This window comes from Podarcis bocagei (genome assembly GCF_964188305.1).
Source record: "Podarcis bocagei genome assembly, chromosome: 2".
In the NCBI taxonomy this organism is placed as follows: Eukaryota; Metazoa; Chordata; class Lepidosauria; order Squamata; family Lacertidae; genus Podarcis; species Podarcis bocagei.
Window position 1 is genome coordinate 98,558,920 of NC_138126.1, and position 24,774 is coordinate 98,583,693.

The 24,774-nt window shown below is 43.7% G+C and overlaps 1 protein-coding gene across 1 annotated transcript in view; it reads left to right on the plus strand.

The window, feature by feature from the left end:
- The first annotated feature begins 10,879 nt into the window (after positions 1-10,879).
- The window catches only part of GRB2 (growth factor receptor bound protein 2), a 49,431-nt gene continuing 35,536 nt past the window's right edge, over positions 10,880-24,774 (plus strand). The window contains exons 1-2 of the mRNA XM_081184778.1: positions 10,880-11,033; positions 17,597-17,841. Coding sequence (XP_081040904.1) covers positions 17,629-17,841 — 213 coding nt within the window. The 5' untranslated portion in view covers positions 10,880-11,033; positions 17,597-17,628. The remainder of the gene's footprint in view (positions 11,034-17,596; positions 17,842-24,774) is intronic.

Here is a 24,774-nt window from a genome sequence, read left to right on the forward strand (position 1 = left end):
AATTAATCATATAGACCTGCGGGTATAGGGTAGTATAATAATGATAATAAAATGTAGACTATGTTATTTGCCTGCTCAATAGCGATGGTGATTTTGTGAAATTTCCAGATATTAATTTGGACATCGGCAGGTACAGATTCTGTCTAAAATATACCAATACCTGCCAGAAATTACCTTCTGCAGTCTGCATAGTCTCTACATAAAAGAATAAATGGACATTGGAAATGGTCAGACCACACCTGGAATACTGTGTCCAGTTGTGAACTACACAGTTTAAAAAGGATATTGACAAGCTAGAATTCATACAGAGGAGGGCAACCAAGATGATCAAGGGTCTGAAAAGCAAGCCTTATGAGGATCTGTTGAGTGAGTTGGGTATGTTTAGTCTGGGAAAGAGGAAAGTGAGAGGAGATATGATAGCCATCTTCAAATATCTAAAGGGTTGTCACATGCAAGATGGAGCAAGCTTGCTTTCTTCTCTGAAGGTAGGACCCATACCAATGGATTCAAGTTACAAGAAAGGAGATTCCAACTAAATAGCAAAAACTTGCTGACAGTAAGAGCTTTTCAACAGTGGAACAGACTCCCTCAAGTGGTGGTGGACTATCTTTCCTTAGAGGATTTTTTTGTGAAGGTTGGATGGCCATCTGTCACGGATGCCTTAGCTGAGATTCCTGCATTGCAGGGGGTTGCTCTAGATGACCCTCAGGGTTCCTTCCAACTCTACATATAATTCTCATAAAAAATGGTCATAACATTTTCATTCTACCAGAGCAGGCTCCAATTTGCCATTGTGCTGTTTCTTCCATCTCCTTCCCAAAACAAAAGCTATTTCTTTATTTCTGTACTATTGCAAATAATATTAAAAACAAGTTTTCAATCTTCTTTGCGTCATAGAATGTTAAAGTGCTACTGTATAGACTTAAGTTCATGCAGCCAAATACCCTGCAGCATTTACAGTCCCACCCTGTGCATATTTGTTCAGAAATGTACCCCACCTAGTGCAATGGAACTGAGTCTCACAAACAGCATTAAAAAAAATACATTTTAAAAAATGATCTCATGTTCTCACAGCTAAAACAAGTTCATGATTGTCAGAAACATTGTATTTCAGCCATCAAATCCCTGTGTGAAAGAGAAGTCTTTCTAAACTTAGAAAGAGATAAACTTAGAGAGAAATAAACTCTAAACTTAGAGATAGATGCACCTCACCAGGGAGGGCATTCAATAAGTGGAGAACCACTACCAAGAAGACTCAGTCATGGGTCACTTCTAGCCAGCCAACACCCAGCAGCAGCATCTATACTATAAAGTCAATATTATTATAATAATTATTATTTTATTTATTGACTTTATAATAGTTTGTTGAAATCAATAAATAAATAATATATGGAATCACCGCCAATAAATTATCCTATAAATTCCATATTATATATAGCATTACATGTGAAGACAGTCTGCATTATAGAGGCGTAAAAACAGGTGCAGTCAAAGTATATGAAACATGATGCCATTAGTTGTCCACAGGACAAATAGTTTGTGAATAGAAATCCAGATGACTTAAGCAAATGCACCATAGCTCCTGCTACAAAGGAATATGGATTCATTGCCCCCCTCTTCTCAAAGGACCTTCTTCATTTGCCTCTAGTATAATAGTCCCTTAACCTCTGAGTGTTAAGCCAGGCAAATCTATTTAGCCTTTCCAAGAGAAAAAGGCCCAGTCCAGTCCTAGATTACACTGAGGGGAAAGAATGTGCTTTGAATGTGCTTTCAAAGTATAGTGTGCATTCAGCCTGCATCTCCAGTGTTCTCCAAAGGCCACTGTACCACTCTCTCACATTCAGTTCCATGGAGGCCATAGGAAGGGGGGCACCCATGATCAGCAGCAGGGGTCAGGGTAATCCCTGTTCCTCTGTGAGGTTGCCAGTCCATTTGTTCCAGGCAGGCTCCTGCACCATTGCAAGCTTGAAAGCAGACAGTCATGTAGTGCAACAGGTGACGGTGTCCCTGCCGTGAAGCTGGACCCATAAAGAACACTGCACCTGTTAGGATGCTTTCCATTGGACAAGGCACAGGAGCCCTCCTGAGGTAACTGATTGGCAACTCCAGCCATTCCTCTTTTCCTTTCAAAATCTACTCCCAACGAGTGGCCAGATGAAAAAGAGACGGAGATTGCAGGCTGCAGAAAGACAAATGCCCCATCTTGTCGTCATTTCCTGTATGCTGCTGTGACTGTGTAAGTAAAGATCTGCGATGTGGTGTTGGCAGTGTAGGCCTGAGACTTAGGAGCTCCCTAACATGCCTCTAGGGATGTGGGTGGCGCTGTGGGTTAAACCACTGAGCCTTGGGCTTGCCGATCAGAAGGTCGGCGGTTCGAATCCCTGTGGCGGGGTGGGCTCCCGTTGCTCGGTCCCAGCTCCTGCCAACTTAGCAGTTCGAAAGCACGTCAAAGTGCAAGTAGATAAATAGGTACTGCTCCGGTGGGAAGGTAAACGGCGTTTCCGTGCGCTGCTCTGGTTTGCCAGAAGCGGCTTAGTCATGCTGGCCACATGACCCGGAAGCTGTATGCCGGCTCCCTCGGCCAATAAAGCGAGATGAGCGCCTCAACCCCAGAGTCGGTCATGACTGGACCTAATGGTCAGGGGTCCCTTTACCTTTATCATGCCTCTAACATGACTTTCCCACCCCCAGGTCTGCAAAAGGCAAGTAGAGACATCTTTCCCCTGGTAGGGCTTGAACTCCCCATCACATCCCAACCCCATGTTCTATGCAATGAGCCACTGGAAGCTGACACTCTCAGTGCTGGGTTATACTGTTTCCTCTTCCTGCTTGGTGGAAGAAACCCCCAAACCACCATCTTCTGTGGGTCTTGAACCCTTGTCTCAATGTGTGTCACTTCTGCAGATCTCCTGACCAGGGAGTTACGTCAGAGCTATGCTGTGTGGTTTCTTCCTTTCCTTTCTGAGTTGTTTTCAGAAACCCCACTCTTGAAATTAAGACGATTTGAACTCTGGCCTGGGGACTTGCAGCCATGGGCTTGCTGCTCCCTGTGCCATGGAAATGGGGGCATTGTGCGAATGGTGCTGTGTGTGGCAATGCACAGGGAAGTGTCCTGGTTACCTCTTCCTGTTCGTGTGGGTTAAATGGCTCTCTCTGTTTGCGTTGGTGGCATGTGGGTGTGATCTCAGTGACAGCCCCTGATTGGTGGGCATCAGCAGCATTTCCATGGAAGCTGAAGGACGCACTGCCATGATTGCATTAATGTGTGCATTTGTTTGTGTGTTTCTGAGTTGCGTTTTGCCCCTCCTGTCCAGAAGATTTGGCAGCTGTTGTGCCAGTATAGAGCTTGTCTTTCTCTCCCTCCCTCCCCCCCTCCATATCCTATGTAATTGGCATATAGGATTGCTAAATTAGTTATCTTTCAAGTCAGAAATAGCTAGCTGCAATTGTGCACTCTGTAGCCAATAGAATAACGCTGGCAGTGCAGTCTCCCACCACCACCTTTTTATAGCAATCATCCTTTCTTCTCTTCGTGACCATAGGAACGTGTGCTGTAATGCAGGGAATTCGCCTTCATTGCATTCCTCAGTTCTCCCAGGCTTCAATTGCAGTCTGCGGAAATAGTGCCCCCACCCCTGTTTAGGGGCCTAAACCCACCCTTCTACAAGGAAAGTCAGCACAGCAATATCAGTTTATTCTGCATTGTGTTTTCAAGACTTTTGAGTTGCTTTATTCTGAGGAGCACATTTGGGCTGCCCTGCCTTTGATATTTTAGCAGCTGCTTGCAGTGAAGGCTGGCCAATGAGGGCTGAGGGGGCACTGCCCCACCAACCTCACTTACCCCATAACTAGTCCCTTGCCTGCCTGCCTGCCTTCTTACAACTGGTTCAGAGGGAAGGTTCTGCCTGTCAGATGCCTCCTTCGCAGTCTCGGTCTATTGATTCCATGAGTCATTTATTTTGGGGTGTATGGGGTGCTACACCTCCTCTGTCTTGTGGGATATACAGTATTTAGGAAAGGAAAAGCCAAAGGAGTGAACCCTACACAAAGTGGGTGCTTTAGAGTACTCATAGTTAATCCCCTCAGGTGTCACCTAACAAAGGCGTTCCCCTGAGTTGATCAACACTTGTTGACTGAGCAGGATTAAAGACTGGTACACACCTAGGACATTTACATAGATAAATTTACTCTTCAGGATACAGTCACACCTCAGGTTGAATGTGCTTCAGGTTGAGTGCTTTCGGGTTGCGCTGCACGGCAACCCAGAAGTAATGGAGCAGTTACTTCCGGGTTTCGCCGCTCGCGCATGCACAGACTCTCAAAATTACATCACGCGCATGCGCGGAAGCGGCAAAATGCGGCATGTGCAGTCGCACCGTCGTGTCTTACATGGTTATAAACAAAATCTGCCCTTGTCCCTTATGGGGTATCCAAGAGCCCATATAGAGTCCTTATGTAGGTTTCCTATTGGTAGGAGAAAATAACAGAGGCCAACCAGAGAATATTGAGAGCAAAGCAGCTAGTAACCCTGATCTTTATTGATCTGTTGCAACAGGGTCCTCACTCACCACACAAAGTAGGGAGGAGGAACCCAGAACAATGGCGCGCAAGGCCTTATATAGACTTTTGAAATTGCCACCCTGTAGATCAAGACCACCCCCAGAAACATCATACATACATCACAGAAGGGGTGTAGCTCTACAACAGAAAAGGCGGTCTACAACAGAAATTTGAATGTTGTTTTTCTCCTGTCGTTGTTTATCTCCTGTCTGGCAGGTTACTTGATTGGATACCCAGCTTACTTGATTGGATTGCCTGGGACGCCTGGCCCGTCTCTTGTAATGATAAATACTTAGTTCCTGGGCCAGGTCACAGGCTCACACCCTATTCATATCTTAAATGTGCCCTTAAGACAGGATTTGTGAAGGAAAGGACAATGTGGAGGCTTTTCCATTTTCCTTTGACCTTGCAGAGAAAAAATTTGCTCAATTTGGGAATCAAAATGGTTTCAGGTCAGTCTTCCTGTGCTGATCTATGTACGTGCTTGGTTGGTACACTTATGAACATTTAACATATATCTAAAACCTCAAAATTCCTATCACAACTGTCAGGGAACTGCCATCAGAGGCAAGAGGAGAGGTAAGATGCTCCAATGATGCAGCGGAGGGAACTAGCAAGGAGAGAGAGAGAGCTTCCGCTGGGGAAGGAAATCCAGGGGACACCAGGGAGAAAGGGGAGGCTGAGAGTACTGCGGAGGGGAGGCTCCGAGACTCTTCAGTGAAATCAGCGGAGAGAGCACAGGTCCTCCGCTTGGCACGCCCACGCTGCGCAGAAAGCTTCCGCGCAGAGAACCTAGGAGGAGACTTGGAGTCAAGGAATTTTTATGTTGGAGGAAGTTTAGGAAACACCCACTGACGGATTCTGCCAGTGACTGAGACAGTCGCGTTGTAAGGGCTGTCAAACCAGGGAAAGGTTTAGCTATACAACCAGCTTTGATCAGTTTGCAGTTTACGCACAAGCAACCCCAATTCCCATTACAACAACGTTCTATTCAGGATGCGAATGGGGCTCCGGAACGGATCCCGTTCGCATCCCATGGTGCCACTGTACTAAGAAGCAGGTACAGTGGTGCCTCGCAAGATGAAATTAATTCGTTCGGCGAGTTTTTTCGTCTAGCAAATTTTTCGTCTTGCGAAGCACGGTGTCAGAAAAGTTTTGGAAAAGCTTCAAAAATCACCAAAAACCTCAAAAAAGGCTACCACACCGCGTTCTATGGGTTGCTCCTCGAAGTCAAGTCGCAGCTGTATTAAGGGTGTTAAGAAAAAGGAAACAAACTTGCAAAAAACGCAAGACGTTTTCGTCTTGCGAAGCAAGCCCATAGGGAAATTCGTCTTGCGAAGCAGCTCAAAAACCGCAAAACCCTTTCGTCTAGCGAGTTTTTCGTATTGCGAGGCATTCGTCTTGCGGGGCACCACTGTACACACTTTCCAATTCACATGGATCTTGATTACATACTCGAAGTCTGACACTCAGTCTTTACACATAAACACTAATTAAACACCTAAAAGGCCTTGCATAACTCCCCTTTTAAGACACATTGGGACTGTCTTATAACACATCTCAGTTATAACATACAAGTTATAAATAAATCCTAATATTTACTATACCTAAACATTTCGTATCACAGATTTACTACAATATATAACAAGGTGAAGTTATGAGACTGGGGGTTTGAACAGGAAAGGGTAATGGGGCTGATACTACTGCGAATGTTCTTTGATTGTGGCAAAGTTGCCAGGTACCTCTTCTATCAGAGAAATTACAGGTGATATGTTTCCATGGGAACCAATTGTCAGGCAATTTCCATTACATCTTCTACATAGGGCAAAATGACTCCCTGCCCCTTCCCAAGGATGATGTAATCTAGATGTCTGTATATGAAAAGAGACACGGAAAAATGCTGTTTAAGACAAAATAAACAAAGACTGACACAGAAAGCTGAGTTTGAACTCTGTGTAGGCTAACATTTTAGGGCTGCCTCTCACTATGGAAGTGAGGTGGGAAGCGAGGTCTTTTTGGCTGCTGCCTGGAGGGTTCAAGCTGTATTTTCTCCTATGCTCAACCTATTTCTATATACAGTAAATTAACAAATATCACAAAAATATTATAAGGTAACTCCTTCAAAAGGAAACTTATCATCATCATCTGTATCCCAGCTTTTTCTCCAAAGACCTCAAGGCGGCGCACACAATTCTCCCCCACCTCATTTAAACCCCACACAACAACCCTGTGAGGTAGGTTAGGTTGAGAGGCAGTGGCAGTGACTGGCTGAAGGTCACCCAGTGATCTTCATGGCCAACTGGGGAACTGAACCCTGGTCTCCCAGGTCATAGTATAAGCACAACGCCACACTGGCTCTTCTGCTTACCTAACCTGAGTAAGCACTGCATCCTTGAAATACAGCAAGAGATTCAGTTACAGATAGGTAGCCGTGTTGGTCTGCCATAGTCAAAATAAAAAAATTCCTTAAAGTAGCACCTTAAAGACCAACTAAGTTAGTTCTTGGTATGAGCTTTCGTGTGCATGCACACTTCTTCAGATACCTTCTTTGGTATCTGAAGAAGTGTGCATGCACACGAAAGCTCATACCAAGAACTAACTTAGTTGGTCTTTAAGGTGCTACTTTAAGGAATTTTTTTAGCAAGAGATTGAACACTATCATTTGTGGACTGAAGAGAGACAAAGGATTCTTAGCATGTTATTTGTGTTAATTGCCTGACTGATGCAAGGCTGTCTGTGTTTTCAGTAGCTGTTTTGTGAATTACCATGGTTAATTATCCTTGTCAGTACTTTCCTACATATCATTTTCTTCTGACCTCACTGTTTTTAATTCCCCAATCTCATACCATGTGAATATATACCTGAACTCTGCATGTGTCTGATGAAGCAGATTCTAGTCTGCAGAAGCTTGTGGCATAATATGTTTGTTAGCTTTTAGGGTACCAAAGGACTCCTAATCCTTTATTTGGGTTTATATCCAAGGAGCTGGTGCATGGGTTGTTCAATACTATAGCTGGCAGTTCTACTTTTTAAAAATTGATTTTTTAATTTAAAGTAACAGCATATCCATAGAAGGAAAACAGAGCTTAGTAGTTGCACATAAAAGAAATAAAAATAGCTGCTGATGGCTGTAATTTTAGATGTTCCGAGAAAGGCAATCAGTTGAAAGTGTCTCTCCATAAGGTTCTATGAGTCAGTGGAAGGTGAAAACAATATTCAATTGTCTTAACAAAGTCAATAAAAGTATACCATGTCATATAGAAGGTGTGAGTCTTCCCCCCCACTGTACTTTATTGTTTTTCCTTGACTCGTATTTCTGCAACTTATGAGTCATCTTAATGGAAATGAATGTAAATTACTTATGAGTAAGTGTCAGGCTCACAATTTTTAAAATAGTCTGTGCAACCCAGTAATGTTTACTTGGAAGTAAGTCCCATTGTGTTCAATGGGACTTACAACCTAGTGTGTTTAGGGCTGTATCCTTAATTTACCATTTATTTGGCTTTTGTAAGGCATTTTCACTGACTTCAGTGACACCTAAAGGAGAATAGCAGAACTCATTTGATTCTATTTAGAAATAAATGGGGAGCATTGCCCTCATGTCACAGACCAGCATATGATTTCAAAGGGGCAATTAAAGCTTGTTGAGATTGTAGTGCTTTCTATAAATTATGCTGGACATCCATCCTGCACATCAAAGGAAGAGTTTGACTGTGACTGCTTTCTACTTGCTATGCTCAGCAGAGTAGCGTGGTTTGCTGGTGCTCGAGGTGTGTGGGGACACGGCACACCAGGGGTGCGGGGTGTGAAGGGTGAACGGAGCCCGCCATGCCAGCCCAGCCCTCACTGCCACCCTGGCAGCTCCCTTTCACACTACGCCCGATTATGCTTCTAAGTTTAGGTGGGAAATAGGTGTGTTCATATCTTCCAGTAGTTCAGTGACACACAGGGCAATGTGGCCCTTGTAAATGGAATATTTCCCATTCTTTAATTGCCATTTCAGGAAAAAAGACTGCTTATTTCTGACCATAATGTATAGTATTTGCTCAGGAGCCCCCCTCTCTCTCTGTCTCTCTCTCTCTCTCTCTCTCTGTGTAATGTTGATCATGCTATTCTGAGTAAAGTTGAATTGCCTTGCCCTGGAAATGGCAGAATACTTCTTTGTTGTACCTATTAAGTGGAAGTAAACATTCAAGTGAAGTAGGACTGATTCAAGTGAAAGGATTTAGCCATTTTGAGATTGTGTTGGTATTCCATAGTCCATAATGATCATGATGACATTTTTTTCAATTAAAGAAGAGCATGTGATAGGCAAACTTCTATTTTCACTGGCCAGTTCCACTCATTGTTATAGCTTTAGAACTTGTTCTGCCTATAATCTCACTCTGGAAGTAACACACATACCGTATTTTTCGCCCTATAGGACGCACTTTTCCCCCTCCAAAAATGAAGGGGAAATGTGTATGCGTCCCATGGGGCGAATGCAGGCTTTCGCTGAAGCCTGGAGAGCGAGGGGGGTCGGTGTGCACCGACCCCTCTCGCTCTCCAGGCTTCAGGAAGCTATCCGCTAGCCGTGGGAGACGTGGCTCTCCCACGGCTAGCGGAGAGATTGCCGGCACCCAGAAGCTCGGGGGGCGCTGAGCTCAGCACGCCCCAAGCTTCGGGTTTCACGCAGCTCTCCCACGGCTTGCAGATAGCAGCCTGTTCTGGGGGCTGGGGTCGGGGGAAGCTCAGGGGGGAAATAATTTTTTTTTCTTTATTCCCCCCCCCCCAAAAAAAAACTAGGTGCGTCCTATGGGCCGGTGTGTCCTATGGGGCAAAAAATACGGTATATTTTTCTAATTGAACAATGATTTAGCAAGTGGACAAGATCCAATTTAGCTCTGAATCACTCCAAGAGAACCTTGTATTCAGTGTTATACCCAGGCTTTCTTTAGATTGCTGAAAGCAAGAACAGTGAAAGAGACAGGTGGGAAGGAAACAGACCCCAAAACAGAGAAGGGCTGCAACTCAATAGAAGAGCATATGCTGCACTTGCAGAATGTCCCAGGTTCGCTCCCCAGGAAGGGCTGGGAAAGATTCCAGCCTGAAGCCTGGAGAACTGATGCATGTCAGTATCTAGTAGAGATAATGCTGAGCTAAATGGATTAAAGTGATCGTTTGGAGGGTGGCAACAAAGGAGATAACCTTTTCAGTTGCTGTGTGCTGCCAAATGGAATATCCTCCTCAGCAAGGCCCACCTTGCACCAACATTAAACATTATTTCCAATGGCAAGTTAATACCTCCATCTTCTCCCTGGCTTTTAATGAAACATGATGGGTTGGTTATATTTGGTGCCCTATACCGTGATGTCTACTTTTGTTGATATATTATGCCTGGTGGGTATAATACAGTGGTGCCTCGCAAGACAAAATTAATTCATTCTGCGAGTTTTTTCGTCTAGCGAATTTCTCGTCTTGCGAAGCACGGTGTCAGAAAAGTTTTGGAAAAGCTTCAAAAATTGCCAAAAACCTCAAAAAAGGCTACCACACCACTTTCTATGAGTTGCTCCTCGAAGTCAAGTCGCAACTGTATTAAGGGTGTTAAGAAAAAGGAAACAAACTTGCAAAAAAAGCAAGACGTTTTCGTCTTGCGAAGCAAGCCCATAGGGAAATTCATTTTGTGAAGCAGCTCAAAAACCGCAAAACCCTTTCGTCTAGCGAGTTTTTCGTCTAGCGAGGCATTCGTCTTGCGGGGCACCACTGTAATCATCACTGGTGGTTTGACTCAATTTTTAAAATGTGCACTCTTTTTTCCCCCTGCAAGCCAAGATGACAAATTAATAATTATTATTATTATTATTATTATTATTATTATTATTATTATTATTATTATTATTATTATTATTATTTGGTTTGACTTGATTTTTAAAATGTATATTCTTTTCCCCCCCCGCAAGTCGCCAAGATGACGACTAATAATAATAGTATTTCCTATAAGGCAGATTCATAAATAACGCTCGTCCAGTTTTCTCCCAGGACAGGCGCCAAACAGACAAATAAAACTGTAATGTTGCAACCCTATGTGGCCGCTAAACCTGCGAGGTGATGCTGATACACTCAGTTTCTGATCAGCCGTAGCAGCCCGAGCGCACTAACGCTTTGGAGTTTCGGCCGGGGCGCGTCCGCCATCTATACAGGTACCACTACGCGCGCGTGCGCCCTGGGCGGATCATTGGATCCTCCCAGCGTCTCCCGCCCCTCAGCCTCTTCCTGAGCCTCTGGTTCGCCCTGTTACGGAGGTTGGCGCTTGCGCTTTTTCTTTCGGCGGGGGTTACTTCTTGTTCCCTCGCGCGTAGTAGTAGTAGCCTCGCGAGAGCGGCTCGTGAGGGCAGTAGCGGAAGCTCTCCCGGACACTCCTACTGAGGAGGAAGAAGGCTTCGCAGGGGGGAAGAAGAGGGGGCCGCTCGGAGCGGAACCCTGGCGGGCTTGCGGTGAGTCGGAGCTCCGGGGCGAGGGCGGAGGGAGAGACGGGGAAGAACCCCAACAAGACACCGGAGCCGCCCTGGAGCCTCTGCCTTGAGGCTGACAAGGCGGGCGGGCGGCCCCTTTCCCCTCTTGTTCCGCCCCTGCCTGTCAAGGGGGCCCTGGCGCGCGTTCTTGCCAGCCTACCACTTGCATGGGGGGGGGGAGGGAAGAGTTTGGTGCGCGCCCCTTAAGATTCTAAGAAAAATAACTCGAGCTGAGGGAGGCGGGCGAATGAATCCTCCCCTCCCCCCTAGCCCAGTAATGATTCACTTGCCAAGGGGGCCAAGGTCCCCCCCCCCAGTCAATGACTCTATTTTGAGGAGTGGGCATCCGAAAGGGGGCATTTTGCTGAATTCATTGTTTCTTGTGTTGGTTTTTTGCTGCGGATGAATGTTAATAACGTGCACCTTATACAAAAACGGAAGTTGCAATAAATGTTTAAGCTTATCTTTAGAGTGATAAGTGTAAGCATTGACTTAAATGGGATTCTGATTCCTGAAGCCCGACCTGTTTTCCCGAACAGGTGTGCATTAGGATTGCTGTGTTATGTTGGGAAACAGCTTTTGGGCAAAAAGAAATAAAATGGTGCCACGCATTTAAATCCACAGATATTACTAGCAAATTCTGATTTGACATTATTGCCCGTGCATATGTTTTGCAGATGTCTGATAGTGTGAAAGAGAACAGATAGCTATTCACAAACTATGACTAAATATATATATTCTGTTACTGGCACAAGGAAGAAATGAACCATAGTTTTTGCTGCTGAAGATTTCACAGAACTTCCCCAAATAGTAATGATGACAGGCTGGTTCCTTAGAAAAAGCTGATTGACTTTACCACCTCTTGAGACCAGTTCTCTCTGTAGCAGTTTCTAGGATATGGTAGATAGTATAAGCAGTATAAGTAATGTTTCAACAGTTCAGAGTGCTCCATGCATACAAATGCTGAAAATGAATACAGAGCCAGCTTCTTCTGTGAATCAAAACTGGCAATTATTTGATAAATCACGACAGCTGTCACTTTTAGCATCTGAAGCCCGTGTGGGACAAACATGTTATTAATATGAGGGTGCTCTACTAACCCCAGGACGCGGGTGGCGCTGTGAACCACAGAGCCTAGGACTTGCCGATCAGAAGGTCTGCGGTTTGAATCCTCCCCCCCATGGGGTGAGCTCCCGTTGCTTGGTCCCTGCTCCTGCCAACCTAGCAGTGCAAGTAGATAAATAAGTACCGCTCCGGCGGGAAGGTAAGTGCAAAGTGCAGGTAGATAAATAGGTACCGCTCCGGCGGGAAGGTAAACAGCGTTTCCGTGCGCTGCTCTGGTTTGCCAGAAGCAGCTTAGTCATGCTGGCCACATGACCCAGAAGCTGTACGCTGGCTCCTTCGGCCAATAAAGCGAGATGAGCGCCACAACCCCAGAGTCAGTCACGACTGGACCTAATGGTCAGGGGTCCCTTTACCTTTACCTACTAACCCCATATTTAACCACTTGCCTGGTCACTGTAACCATTTAGGAATTTCATTTAGGCAACTGAGCAGACTACCAGAAGGTCTTTCCTCCTCCCTTTCAAACAAGCTGCCGATGAAGCCGTGAAGCACTTCATCCTTCCTCCAGCAACCCACTGTTTTGCAATACTGGGTGTGTAGGAGATGAAGTTACCTCCTACACTTGTAACATGGAAGCAAATAAGGTGGGTGGTGGAGGGAAGGAGCATCCTTTTCCTATGCTGCCAGCCTGTTGGGTTTCTGCAGTTGGCAATGGGCAGGTGAACCTCCTGTGCATCTAACATAATGGGTTGGTAGCAGAACAATTTGTCTTCCCAACCACCGTGTTTTGGACACACAGGCAGAAGTTTTGCCTCCTGTGTCTCAAGTACAGAAATGAAGTGTGGTGGTGGCTTATTCATTTATTTTTATTTAACAAAATTTATATACCACTTACTCAAACTAAATACTTCTAAGCAGTTTACAAAAGACAATCTAAAATATTAATTAAAAATACCAATAAAGCCCAACATTAAGAACAAGTTACATAATGAAAAGAGAAAACAAATTCCATAATTTAAAAACTTGACTTCAAAGCTTGGCTTTAAGGTAGATGAACTGGATGGGACTTCACCTCCTGCACATCTAGTGCAGAAACACAGCAGGCTGGTGGAGAAGGGATGCCTGTCCTGTTCATTCAGCACATAAATCAAACAGTCTGGCAACGGGGCCATCCCTTCACTGCTAGTTCACTATGCTTCTGAGCTGACCACAGAAGAGGCAAAGCATCTTCCGGCACACTTAAGCATAGAAACAAGGCCAGCCAGCAGAGAGGTGGCTTTTCTTCCTCTTTCAGCCTGCTACATTTCTACCCTGCAAACAATTTTTATTTGCCATATGAGGGGCTGGGAAAAGAATTACAGAGTGCTACGTCCATTCTGCACCATCCCCTTGTATGAGTTAAAAGTAGGGGAACAAAAAAAAAATCAGGCTAGTAACTTTGGGGGCTGTACTATTCTATGATCCCTGTGGGCATGTCCCTTTACCTTTTTAGGGATGGAGAAGCGGTTATGCTTGCCCCAGTACTACTGTAGCTCTACATTTCATCTAGCCCCTTCCACCTCTAAATAAATACATTTACTACCCATCTATATATGAAGTGATGCTGGCTTATGAATGGGAAGTAAGCTTTATAAAAAATTACTTGTTCCAAGTGAGTGGCTAATAACTAAGACCATTTTGGGGGGGAGGTATTTCAGGATAATGTCCTCTTCATTCCCCAATTTTAATATACAGAGTATAGTGGCTTTCCCAGCTTTGCATTAATGAAATACTTGAGCAAAATTTTATGAGGTGATCTGTTAATTTTTGTAACATATATTGTTCTTGTGGTGTCTTAATCAGTTCTTGTTATTTTAAAATGTCATCATTTCAGTCCTAAGTGAATAAAACCAAAGAGTGACAGGTGTGAATACAAGTATGACTTTACTTGCTGCAGCAACTTTGTGAATTTCTGCCATGTATTTAAAGTTGCCACAATAGCCACACTCATAGTTTGGTTTTTCTAGTATTGCTGTAATAGTTGTCCTGTTGGGTGCAGTGTTAATGTTAAATACTGTATGCAATGTTAATTGTAAATGTCCATCTGAAATTAAGAGTGAGATTCCCCCCCGACTACTTTCTTCATTTTTTTCTTAGTTGTTGTAACATAGTTCTTGTAAGTCAACTCTTCCTCTAAGTATGCTGCTGTTCTTTCCTTATTGGTATGTATAGTAAGTATAAAACAGCTAGGATTAATTTGGATTGCTGTTTTGCAGGACAACCCCATTGAATTTAAGCATTTTGACTTAAGTGGCTTGGGCTGCTGTTGTGTTACTGCTTGTAGGACAGTCATCAACAATTTTGTTTTCAGTTTGGACTCTGATTGTCTTGTATAGATATTTTTCAAGCATTATGCTACGTGTATAATTAACCAATGCGTTCAACTTCCCTGAATGAAGCTGCTTGATGGCCAGTGGCAACCACATATTTCTGGCAATCTCTCTGGCTCAAGTGCCCGGAAAAACTCATTTTCTTCCCCAAGTTCTCTGTGTACCACAAAAGCACAAGAGTGGTCTTGTCATGTTGTGCAAGAAAGATCCTTCCCTCCTTCCAAGTTATTTGTCATGCATAGATTAACTGGTGGAGTGGAGGTGGAGGAAAGGAGTCAGAATTGCATTTCACAGTAAGTTTTGGAGACATTCAGAGGGAATAAGTGTACAATAAGAAGTTGGAGAGAGAGATCAGTGACCACCACATATAATATATGGCTGCGCAGGCCAGACAAGATTTGTGGACAGGTGACTTTCAAGGGTCTTTGTTTTTTTCATTTATGGGGGGCACAAATTTTGGCTTGGCTTTCTGCCCAGACATTTATTTGCATTTACCAGTGGTCTCATCCCTAGTATCCTCTGCCTTGCACTGAGGGACTGGGAAAGTGGTGGGGGTCTTCTTTCATTTATAGAGGATACAGAGAAGGTAACAAGCAGTGAGAGTTTCTTCAGTTCATTATAAGGTATTTCTGCTGTTTCTTGCTTGAAAACTGCATTGGAAATTAGTCTTCCAGAGTAGGAATCTGTGTGGACTGGTGTCAGATTTACTGCTCACCAGAGGGTTGAGGGCACCTTCCCCTGCAATCTGGTGCATGGATTTGTAGACAACTGGTAATATAGAAGAGTTGCAAATGATTTTCCTGTAAGAATGTGCTTGCATGGATTGTATAGGTTTTAAACTCCAATTCAGTGTTGGAGGTTTGCAAAACAAGGTGGTTCTTTTTCATATCCTTTTCCTATCTGGTGTGTGTATAAACAGTGCTGGTGATTCATGCATTCAGTTAAGATTTATTGAAATAAATGAGGCTTGGGTTATAATCCCAAACATGCTTTTTCAAGAAAATTCATGGGGCTTGCTTACAAATAAATGTGACTGGTATTATAGTTTGGTGTGGGCTAGATCCAGACTTAATCATCCATTGAAATCATCATGTTAAATCAATTACTAAGTTCAATTTATTTCAGTGGGTATACACTAAATATTACTAAGTCTGGATCCAACCCAGCATATATAGCTATGTGTGAGATGGCACTTAATATATATTTTAAGAAATACATGATTTTGAGAGTCTATATGTGTATTGTATTGGAATGTTCACGGGATTATTGTTTCTCCTGGTATGCCCCACAGAGGAACTTACGGTCTTCAAATAAAAACATCTTGAAGGTCCTAGGCCTCAGAGAGGTTAGGCTGGCCTCAACTAGAGCCAGGGCTTTTTCGGCTGCGGCTCCAACCTGGTGGAACGCTCTGTCACAAGAGACAAGGGCCCTCCAGGACTTGACATCTTTCCGTAGGGCCTGCAAGACAGAGCTGTTCCACCAGGCCTTTGGTCAGGGCGCAGCCTGACTCCCTCCTTTGGCAATTTTTACAATACTTTAGTTTATGGTTGCCATCAATTTTGATTTTAATTAATTCTTTGATGTTTTTATAATGTTGCACTATTTTAGTGTTGTTAGCCGTCCTGAGCCCGGCTTCGGCTGGGGAGGGCGGGATATAAATAAAATTTATTATTATTATTATTATTATTATTATTATTATTATTATTATTATTATTATTATTATGTTTGCCTTGTTTGGTTTTAGTTTAGTTGGGCAAGAGTCAAATTTTAATGCAGTTGGATTCATTGCTAAATATGAATGTGTAACTATTGGAGGGGGGGGAACAATACTGCTTTAATTATTGGAAGAAGAAGTGTGGCTTCTTCATGGTATGCTTTGGCAGGAGCACACTTAGTGATCACTGGGGTTTTTTTCCATTTAAGGACACTTGACATCAAGAAACTGGTGTTCATATTCAGTTGAAAGTAGTGTCCCTTTGTTCAGAGCAAACATGGAAAGAATTGGGCTGCACTGGCTTTAATCAGTCATTACTTTTATAGAATATGCGCCTGTTTAAAGAGTGTTTCATCCATAGCAGTTCTGTTTCTCCAAAGCTTAGTATATGCTTAGTATAATGACTTGCGACTCTGCTGTGAAATCAGAAGCAAAAACTATTTTCTCTTTCAACAGCCAGCAGGGGCACGATATAGCTGATAGCGAGATAGGGACAGATTACCGTATCTTCCCCTCATTGTAGATGAAACTTTCCTGAACCCTTTCGACTCGTATTTTACTAGTTAATAAAAGTTTCAGCCCGACGCTAAGTTTACTCGGAAATAAGTTCCCTCCCCCCCACCCGAATTTTAAAACCTAAGTATTCATGGAACGCTACATTCCAAAAGAAATCGGGGGAAAACCAGCCATGAATAATATCTTAGGAAGTGGTGTGTGTGAGTGTGTGTGTGTTTTAACCCTCACTGCAAAACCAAGTGGGTAGTTGACCAGTACTTGGGAGTTCCTCCCGAACAGGGGAAACCCACATTACTGGGTGACCTACACGTTTCTCCTCGTAAGTAATCGGATAGGGGAATCCTCCTGATCTTTGACTTCGGGGAGGGGGGGTTGTCGGATTTTTTCGGGTAATAGGCGCTTGCTCCTTGCAAGGAGGAGCGCCGTCCTCCGTGCTGCCTGCGGTAAGGCATAGAAGCCAGGCTTTGTGTGATGCACGCCTCGCCTTCAAGGAACAGGACGAGCGCTCAGCGGCAAGCAGCAGGAGCCGCTCTAGGGCTCTGAGGAAGGCTGGCTTGGCTTGGCTAGGGGGCGTGAGGGGACCGGTCTTTTTTCTCTCTCCCTCCCTCCCCCACTTGCGCTTTTTTAATTATTTAATTTGCTTCGCCGGCTGGGAGTGCGGGGCGGGGAGTCCTTTTCCGGGCTCTGCTATTGGCCGCAGCGAATGCCACTCGGTGCTTCCTGGCAGCCCTCGGTGTGCCGAGCGAGCGAGGCTGCAGAAAGAGGAAGCGGCAAAGCGGAGTTGAGCTGAGAAGAGGAGGGAGAGGGAGGCTCAGGGCGCGGCCCCTGTCATTGATCCGGGCTACTTCCCTCAATGCTCCCGTCTCTTCCTCCCTTCCTAGGGCGGATTGGCCCTCGCTGACTCCCCCTGCCTATGCGAAAGACGGAGCCAGAAGTTGAGCAGGAAGGGCAGCGCGGACGAGAGGGAAGGCTGGACCGGGAGCCCCCGGAGAAGCTTCAGGGAGAACTCCGTTCCTATCCGCCTTCATCATCATTGCTGTCCACGAGCATGGAAGCCGTCGCCAAATACGATTTCAAAGCCACCGCAGACGATGAGCTCAGCTTCAAACGGGGGGATATCCTTAAGGTAAGTGATGCACAAAGGAGCAGAGATTGCCCTCTTGAGGCTTTCCCTGATATGAGTGTCTCTCCCCCCCCAAGCTCTATCGCATAATGGGCAACACTCTTTTATCTCTTCCCACACCCTTCTAAATTTGTCTGCTCTGTTCTGCTCATAGAGAGGCAATTTTTTTTTGATGGCACAGCTGTTCTAACGTTGTAAATGGAGTGTAACTTGGTTTATGATTGTATATGTTCCTGCCTAGTCTTCAGTTATTCCCTTGCTGTATTTAAACCCCCATTTCCCTCTTCTAGGTTTGCTGGTGTCAAATATCTAAAAAGATTGTTTTGTCATGAGTTAGTACTGTTTAAAAGGCTTGCTCTGATTCTACCTTGTATACCTTGAGTCTGCATAGATATATTTTACCTTACGCAGTTCACGGTACTCTAGTTTCATTATTTATTTATTTGGATGGGTGCACACATATGTACATACTACACCTGCCAGCTGAAGGTAAAGCAGGCTGCAGTCTATGAGATCTTATACCACAGTAATCTGTTTTAAGGTACCACAGGATTCTTTTGCTACAACAGAGTAATTGAGCTATCCTGTAGAGTTCTGTATGTCACCGTTTGGTCTGAACTCTTGGTTTGGAATTACAGGGTCTGAGAAGACTTATACGTCTTAAAAATCAGTAGTAATGGTTCTTATATTCATTTTATTTAAAAGTAAAGATTTTGTTACCTTGGCATTGGGTTACATTGGATTATATTGGCTTCGTCTGGGACGTTTCAGTTGAAAAACTAGGTGGATTTAGATTATGGTATGTTTGGCCTTTGTATGGCATGTAGTCCACAGTTGTTGCTATTATTACTATTATTAGTTACTGCCTTTCACCCTAAGGTCCCAGGATGGACAATCACATAAATAAAATGGTTCCAAAAATGCACATTTCAAGTGTCAAAAGCTAGGGTAAAGAGATATGTCTTCAGCATTTGCTGAAAGCTGTATATTGAAGATGCAGGCACACCTCTGCGGAAATGTTCCACAACTTCAGCAATGCCATAGGACATGCTGTCTCCTGGGCCACCATCCCCCTGAGTTTCTGAGCACTGTGGAGCAATGGAGCCTCCTCTGTTGATTTTAACACCCAAGGGGGTCTGTGGGGAAGGAGGGCATCAATGGGTGTATAGTGAAGGCAAGCAGGAGTGATTGTGTCAGTTACTCTACACATCTCACCATCCCGCAGTGAGCCAAGAGCCTTGACAGGAGCATCAGCCATGCCAGCTTGAAAATCCCCAAAAGCATTCAGAAATCATATTCCATCAGTCTCCAAACGTGGACCAACTCAATGGATCTCTTGCACTTTTCAGAGTAGAGTAGCTACATACAGCCCAAACCTCACCAGGGATTAGTCTGTCCATGACAACAGACTCACAGCAAGCCCTTCTATCAATCGAGTATTACCAGTCCTCTCTTGGGCAAAGACCAGGTGAAAGGTGTTCCCAGTTATATGCTGGACCATTGATGTTCTGAGACAGCCCCATGTTTGCCATGGAGGTACAGTGGTGCCTCGCAAGACGAAAAGAATCCGTTCCGCGAGTCTCTTCGTCTTGCGGTTTTTCCGTCTTGTGAAGCAAGCCCATTAGCGGGCTTAGCGGATCAGCTGATAAGCGGTTTAGCGGCTTAGGGGATCAGCTGTTAAGCGGCTTAGCAGATCAGCTGATAAGCGGCTTAGGATCAGGTGATAAGCGGCTTAGCGGCTTGGGGAAAAGGGGGGGAGGGGAAAAACCCGCAGGAACTCGCAAGACATTCTCGTCTTGCGAAGCAAGCCCATAGGAAATTCGTTTTGCGAAGCACCTCCAAAACGGAAAACCCTTTTGTCTAGCGGGTTTTCCGTCTTGCAAGGCATTCGTCTTGCGGGGCACCACTGTAATGAAGTGCTGAGTTAGTCCATTCAGCCTTGGCATAAATATTGAAGCTCCCCAACACCACCATGAAGGAGTCCTCCAGCACCACATCTGAAATTACCTTGGTCAGGGAGGTTGTAGAACAATGAGGTGGATGGTACAATAGCAACACACCCATTCTCTTTCCCTCCCTCCCTGGTCCTGCACCAGAAACATTTTCTTCAACCCAAACATGATGTGGATTGGTTTCCTGGTGAGCGAGATGGAATTATATGACACAGCTGGACTAACATAGGGCCACCCAGCCCATCCATCCGGGTCTCAGTTGTACATATCAACTCTGCCCCTGCACCAACATCAAATGGATGATAGATGTTTTATTCTAGATAGACCTGGCATGTAGCAGTGACAACACCAAGCTGGGGTGGGGGGTGACTGGCACCCCCCAATTCTGAAATACAGCAGTCAAATGTAATAACACAGGAATACCCTAATCCTTCTGTAAAGGCTTATAGATAACAGAATAGCAGTACATAATTTTGTAGGAACCTGACAAAAGTCGTATTTATTTAAATAATTTAGAAATATTTACACCCGGCCCTTCTGTCTATCAGACCTCCACAGCAGCTGCTGAGAAGTAAAAATGAATGCACTGTAAAAATATATTTAGATGCAAGGGTGACTGAGGAAGGCATTGGGGGACAATGTAAAAAGCCCACTTTTACATTCCAGCTTTTATTAAATTGCTCTACCAAATAAATTAACATTGGCTAAATATTAGGAATACAGTCATTTGATGTTGTGCTTGAAGGACAAGACATGAGGTTGGACGCAGACAGAATAAGTCAAGCTGGCTTGTCACTTGCCTTCACTTACCTCTTGTTCACAGCCTTTTTGTCTTCTTGGCAGGGTGAATAATAAATATTGGTATTTTGAATATTTCAGCCATGAATTATGTTCATAATTTTCTTGCCTTTCTTACCAATGAAATACAAAAACTTTATTTAATTTAAACAAATTTTTAAGTGGGACGTGGGTGGCGCAGTGGTCTAAACCACTGAGCCTCTTGGGCTTGTTGATCAGAAGGTCGGCCGTTCGAATCCCTGCGACGGGGTGAGCTCCCGTTGCTGTGTCCCAGCTCCTACCAACCTGGCAGTTCGAAAACACACCACAAAGTGCAAGTAGATAAATAGGTACCGCTCTGGCGGGAAGGTAAACAGCGTTTCCATGTGCTGCTCTGGTTTCGGTGTTCCGTTGGAACAGAAGCGGCTTAGTCATGCTGGCCAAATGACCCGGAAAAACTCTGCGGACAAATACCGGCTCCCTCGGCCTGTAAAGCCATATGAGCGTCACAACCCCAGAGTCGTCTGCAACTGGACTTAACTGTCAGGGGTCCTTTACCTTTTACCTTTTTAATTTTTAAGTTAAAAGCTTTACAAATTCTAAATGTTAGTAACCTGATTCATCATATTCCTTTGAAATGTGGCCTATGATGACTAATATACATTATTACGTTTTTGGAGGAAATGGAACAAAATGTTAGAAAAATAGGCATTGTGTTGAAGAGTAAGATTCTTTTCAGGTTTCACGTTAATGTGATTTCTGCTTCTGTATTGGGTACCATGGTAAAGTTGCTTAGCTGAAGACAGTGCATTGAAGTCTCACAATTTCATTGCTTGACTGCATCTATTTCATTCTGCTGTGAATATGAATTTGGCCTCTGCCTCATGGAATGTGAAAATAAGCATTATGTGGATCCAAGAGCTGGTGTAGTGAGTAGTGGTAGACTTGGATTAAGATGACCTAAGTTAAAATCCTGACTCAGCCATGGCTTGGCCTCACAATAACCTAAGTAGGTTCGGCTCGGATATAACAACTTGGTTAAAAGCCAGGGATTTATGACCAAACAAGTACTGCAATCTCTCATTTTAAGCTAAACCCCACTGGCACATGAGAGAGAAATATTTTAAGCATTGCTTATTTGCTGTTTTTAACATACCAGGCCCAGAAAGTGTAATAAAACCGGGACTATTAGCAGTACTAAGAGAAAGTTTTCAGTATTTACTCCTGCATAATGAAAATCATTTTGATGCTATATTTACCGGTAAGTGAAAGCTACTAATGCTTTACAGCACATTTGCTAAGCTATGTAGCTGTGCTAAAAAAATGGACATCAACCTGTGTAGTGCAGCCAAAGAGTTTGCATCCTACATTCACTGCCTCTTGCAAGAAATGGCTGTTGAAGTAGAACAATTTAGCCTTATTGATTTGTGTGAAAACTGTGAAATAATACCTCAGTAAAGACTTTCCTGTTTCAGGTTGGTTGAAAATTCAGTCAAGAGTTCTGGATCCTGACAAGTAGTCATCTGTGTAGTGATCATAATTACACTCCCACCGCCCCAAAATCAATTCTCTTGTTCTTAAGCATGCCCTTGCAGTCTGCTGAGAACAGTAAGATGTTTTACAATTCCTTAGAGAGTACATCTGGAGGAAGGAGATTTTAGATTGTGAGGGTATGTGGTGTGAGTTATACTACACCTGGTCATTAACATATTCCTCCTTTGCAAATTTTGCTCTTTATGCCTTGCAACTTAAGTCTGAAGATGGAAATTGCAAAGAGGAATAAATAGAGACAGTATTAGAAACTGGGATATAAAAGCTAGGAGCCAAATAGCTTCTGGGACCTGGGTTGTGGGTGCCAAAACAGATTGACTAGTCGCCATGGGGGGGGCCCCTCACCAACACTTTTTATTTATTATTTTGATAAGCATGAACTAATATGCTATTCACATAAGTGACACATTGTTAATATCACATTTTAAGCAGAAATTTTTAATGCATGTTTAATTTGGTGTTTACAATAAATATATTAGTACCGTACTTCAGTTTCGAAGACACTCTACTCTTTAATCTTAAACTCCTTAACATATTGTCTATCTTTAACATATACTTTAAGGCTTCAAAGCACATACATTTCTGTAATCCTTGAGTGTCAGCCAGGCACAAAAAATGGCACCCAGACTTTTTGAGGTGCTTGCAAATGGAGAATCTTTTGGGGCAAAATGGGCCTGGTGCCTTGCTAATTTTGAACCCTGAATAGAGAATAGTATAAATGAATACATTATTTTATTTATTTTAAGAGTTATACTCTGCTTTTTGATGAAATTCATGAAGCTGTTTACAGTGTTTTGAAATACAAATTCTAGGTTTGCATTTTTTTTTTAATTCATTCTTCATTTGGCCACACAGGAAAAGTGAATACATTTCTACTTCTGTGTATTTGACTTTCTTAGATAAATTATTATAATTACCAGTGAATTTATAATTGGTGTCTGATAAAACAGAACAATGGCATTCTTAAATTGCTACATTCAGAAATGGTGGTTCTCTATTTTTCTAAAAATGAATTGTTCTTTCATGTTCTTTGAGGGAGAAGGAAGGTCTATGGTACTGCTGTGCTATGTTGTATGAGTCCAGTCTGATTTTCAGGAGATAACTTGTCTTATGATGTCATATTCCCATTACTGCAACATACTCTTGTATTCTGAACTTGATTGAATAGCATTTGAACTACATCCATTAGCTGCTTGTGCATTAGTAACCTTATGGCAGTGTTCCAAAAGTGAATGAAGATATTTAACCTTTGACTCAAAACTGTGTAAACCAGTTCAGTACTGGCTTGTAACGTGTGTGTGTGTGTGTGTGTGTGTGTGTGTGTTAGAATGTTTTGTTTCTCTCTTAGAAAGTAGGCAGGATTTGTACAGTTTCGTTGGGAAGGTCTGTGGTACTGTCCCATGTTGTCTGGCAAGGAAATCAGAATTTTCTTCTTTGCTTAACAGATGGCAGTGATACTTATTTATCGCTTGTTTAGGCAGCATGCTCTGTGTTTTCTCCAAACTGCATTAAGCTGTAAATGTCCTCGTTCATAACTTTAAAAAAAAATTCCTGCCTCTCCTACAGTCAGAATAGTTCACAGTAACTAAACCTCAAAAAATCACTCTTATAAAAAAACAATCCAATCTGCAGCAGTTTCAAATACAGATTCCCCACACATCGGTTTCCAAATGCTTTCCTGAAGGGAAATCTCTCCTCAAAGCCATCAGCGATGTTCTTGGCTCTGCCAGCCTTCCTATAATACTGCAGCAGCCACTGACAAAGCTCTGTGTTATGCAGAGGTTTTTCTGACCTCTCACAAAGACAGTCTAGAAAGCAATATATTAACTGATGATGAGACATGTAAGAGGTGAGAAAGGGATGTGGATTGTGGGAGACACACAAAAATCTCAAATTCTAAACCAGCACCTTGCATTGAGCCCAACAGGTTAGTAATCAGCCACTTCCCACATTATTGGTTGAATATGCTCCCATCTCCCTGCAATAGAAGGAAGTGAGTCAAAATTTTATAGAGCATTTGAAGCTTCTGAGTCATCTTTAAGGCACCTAAAGCAAAGTACATTCACTACTACTATCTGAGATGACACCATGATATCCTAAGACGGGACACAGATTCCTGCTAAAGGTACGATTGAATTTGCCCTTCACTGTTGCTGCCACTAATGCCTCCAGGCCTAGTCCTGGAAAAATAGGAGCAAATCTATGCTGCAAGTGTGCTCTGACACACCAGTAACCATCCACTAGACCAGGGGTGGGGAACCTCTGACCTGCGGGCCAAACCTGGCCTGCAACACTATTTTGAGGAAGCCATGCCCACCTGAATACCTGATGCCATACATGACATTAGGTGTGGGCCAGCTTAGGGCAGGGCTTCAAATGGACAACCGGGAGCTTAAAGTGGGCTTCCTTTGCTGTCACAAGGAGTTCTCTCAGCTAATGGGCAGTCGGAGCACACTTCACTCAAAGAGGGGGAAGTGGTTTCCATTCAATGGAAGCTATTCCCTCCCAGTGCTGCTCTTCTCAAGCCTCTCCGAGCTATTCTTTTAAACTTCAGAAATTGGGAGTTTAAAGGAGTAGCACAGGGAGACTTGGAAAGTGATCCCATCTACCTGCCAAATTTGTGCAGGGGAGGGATGGGGGTTAGTGGTTTGTGGAG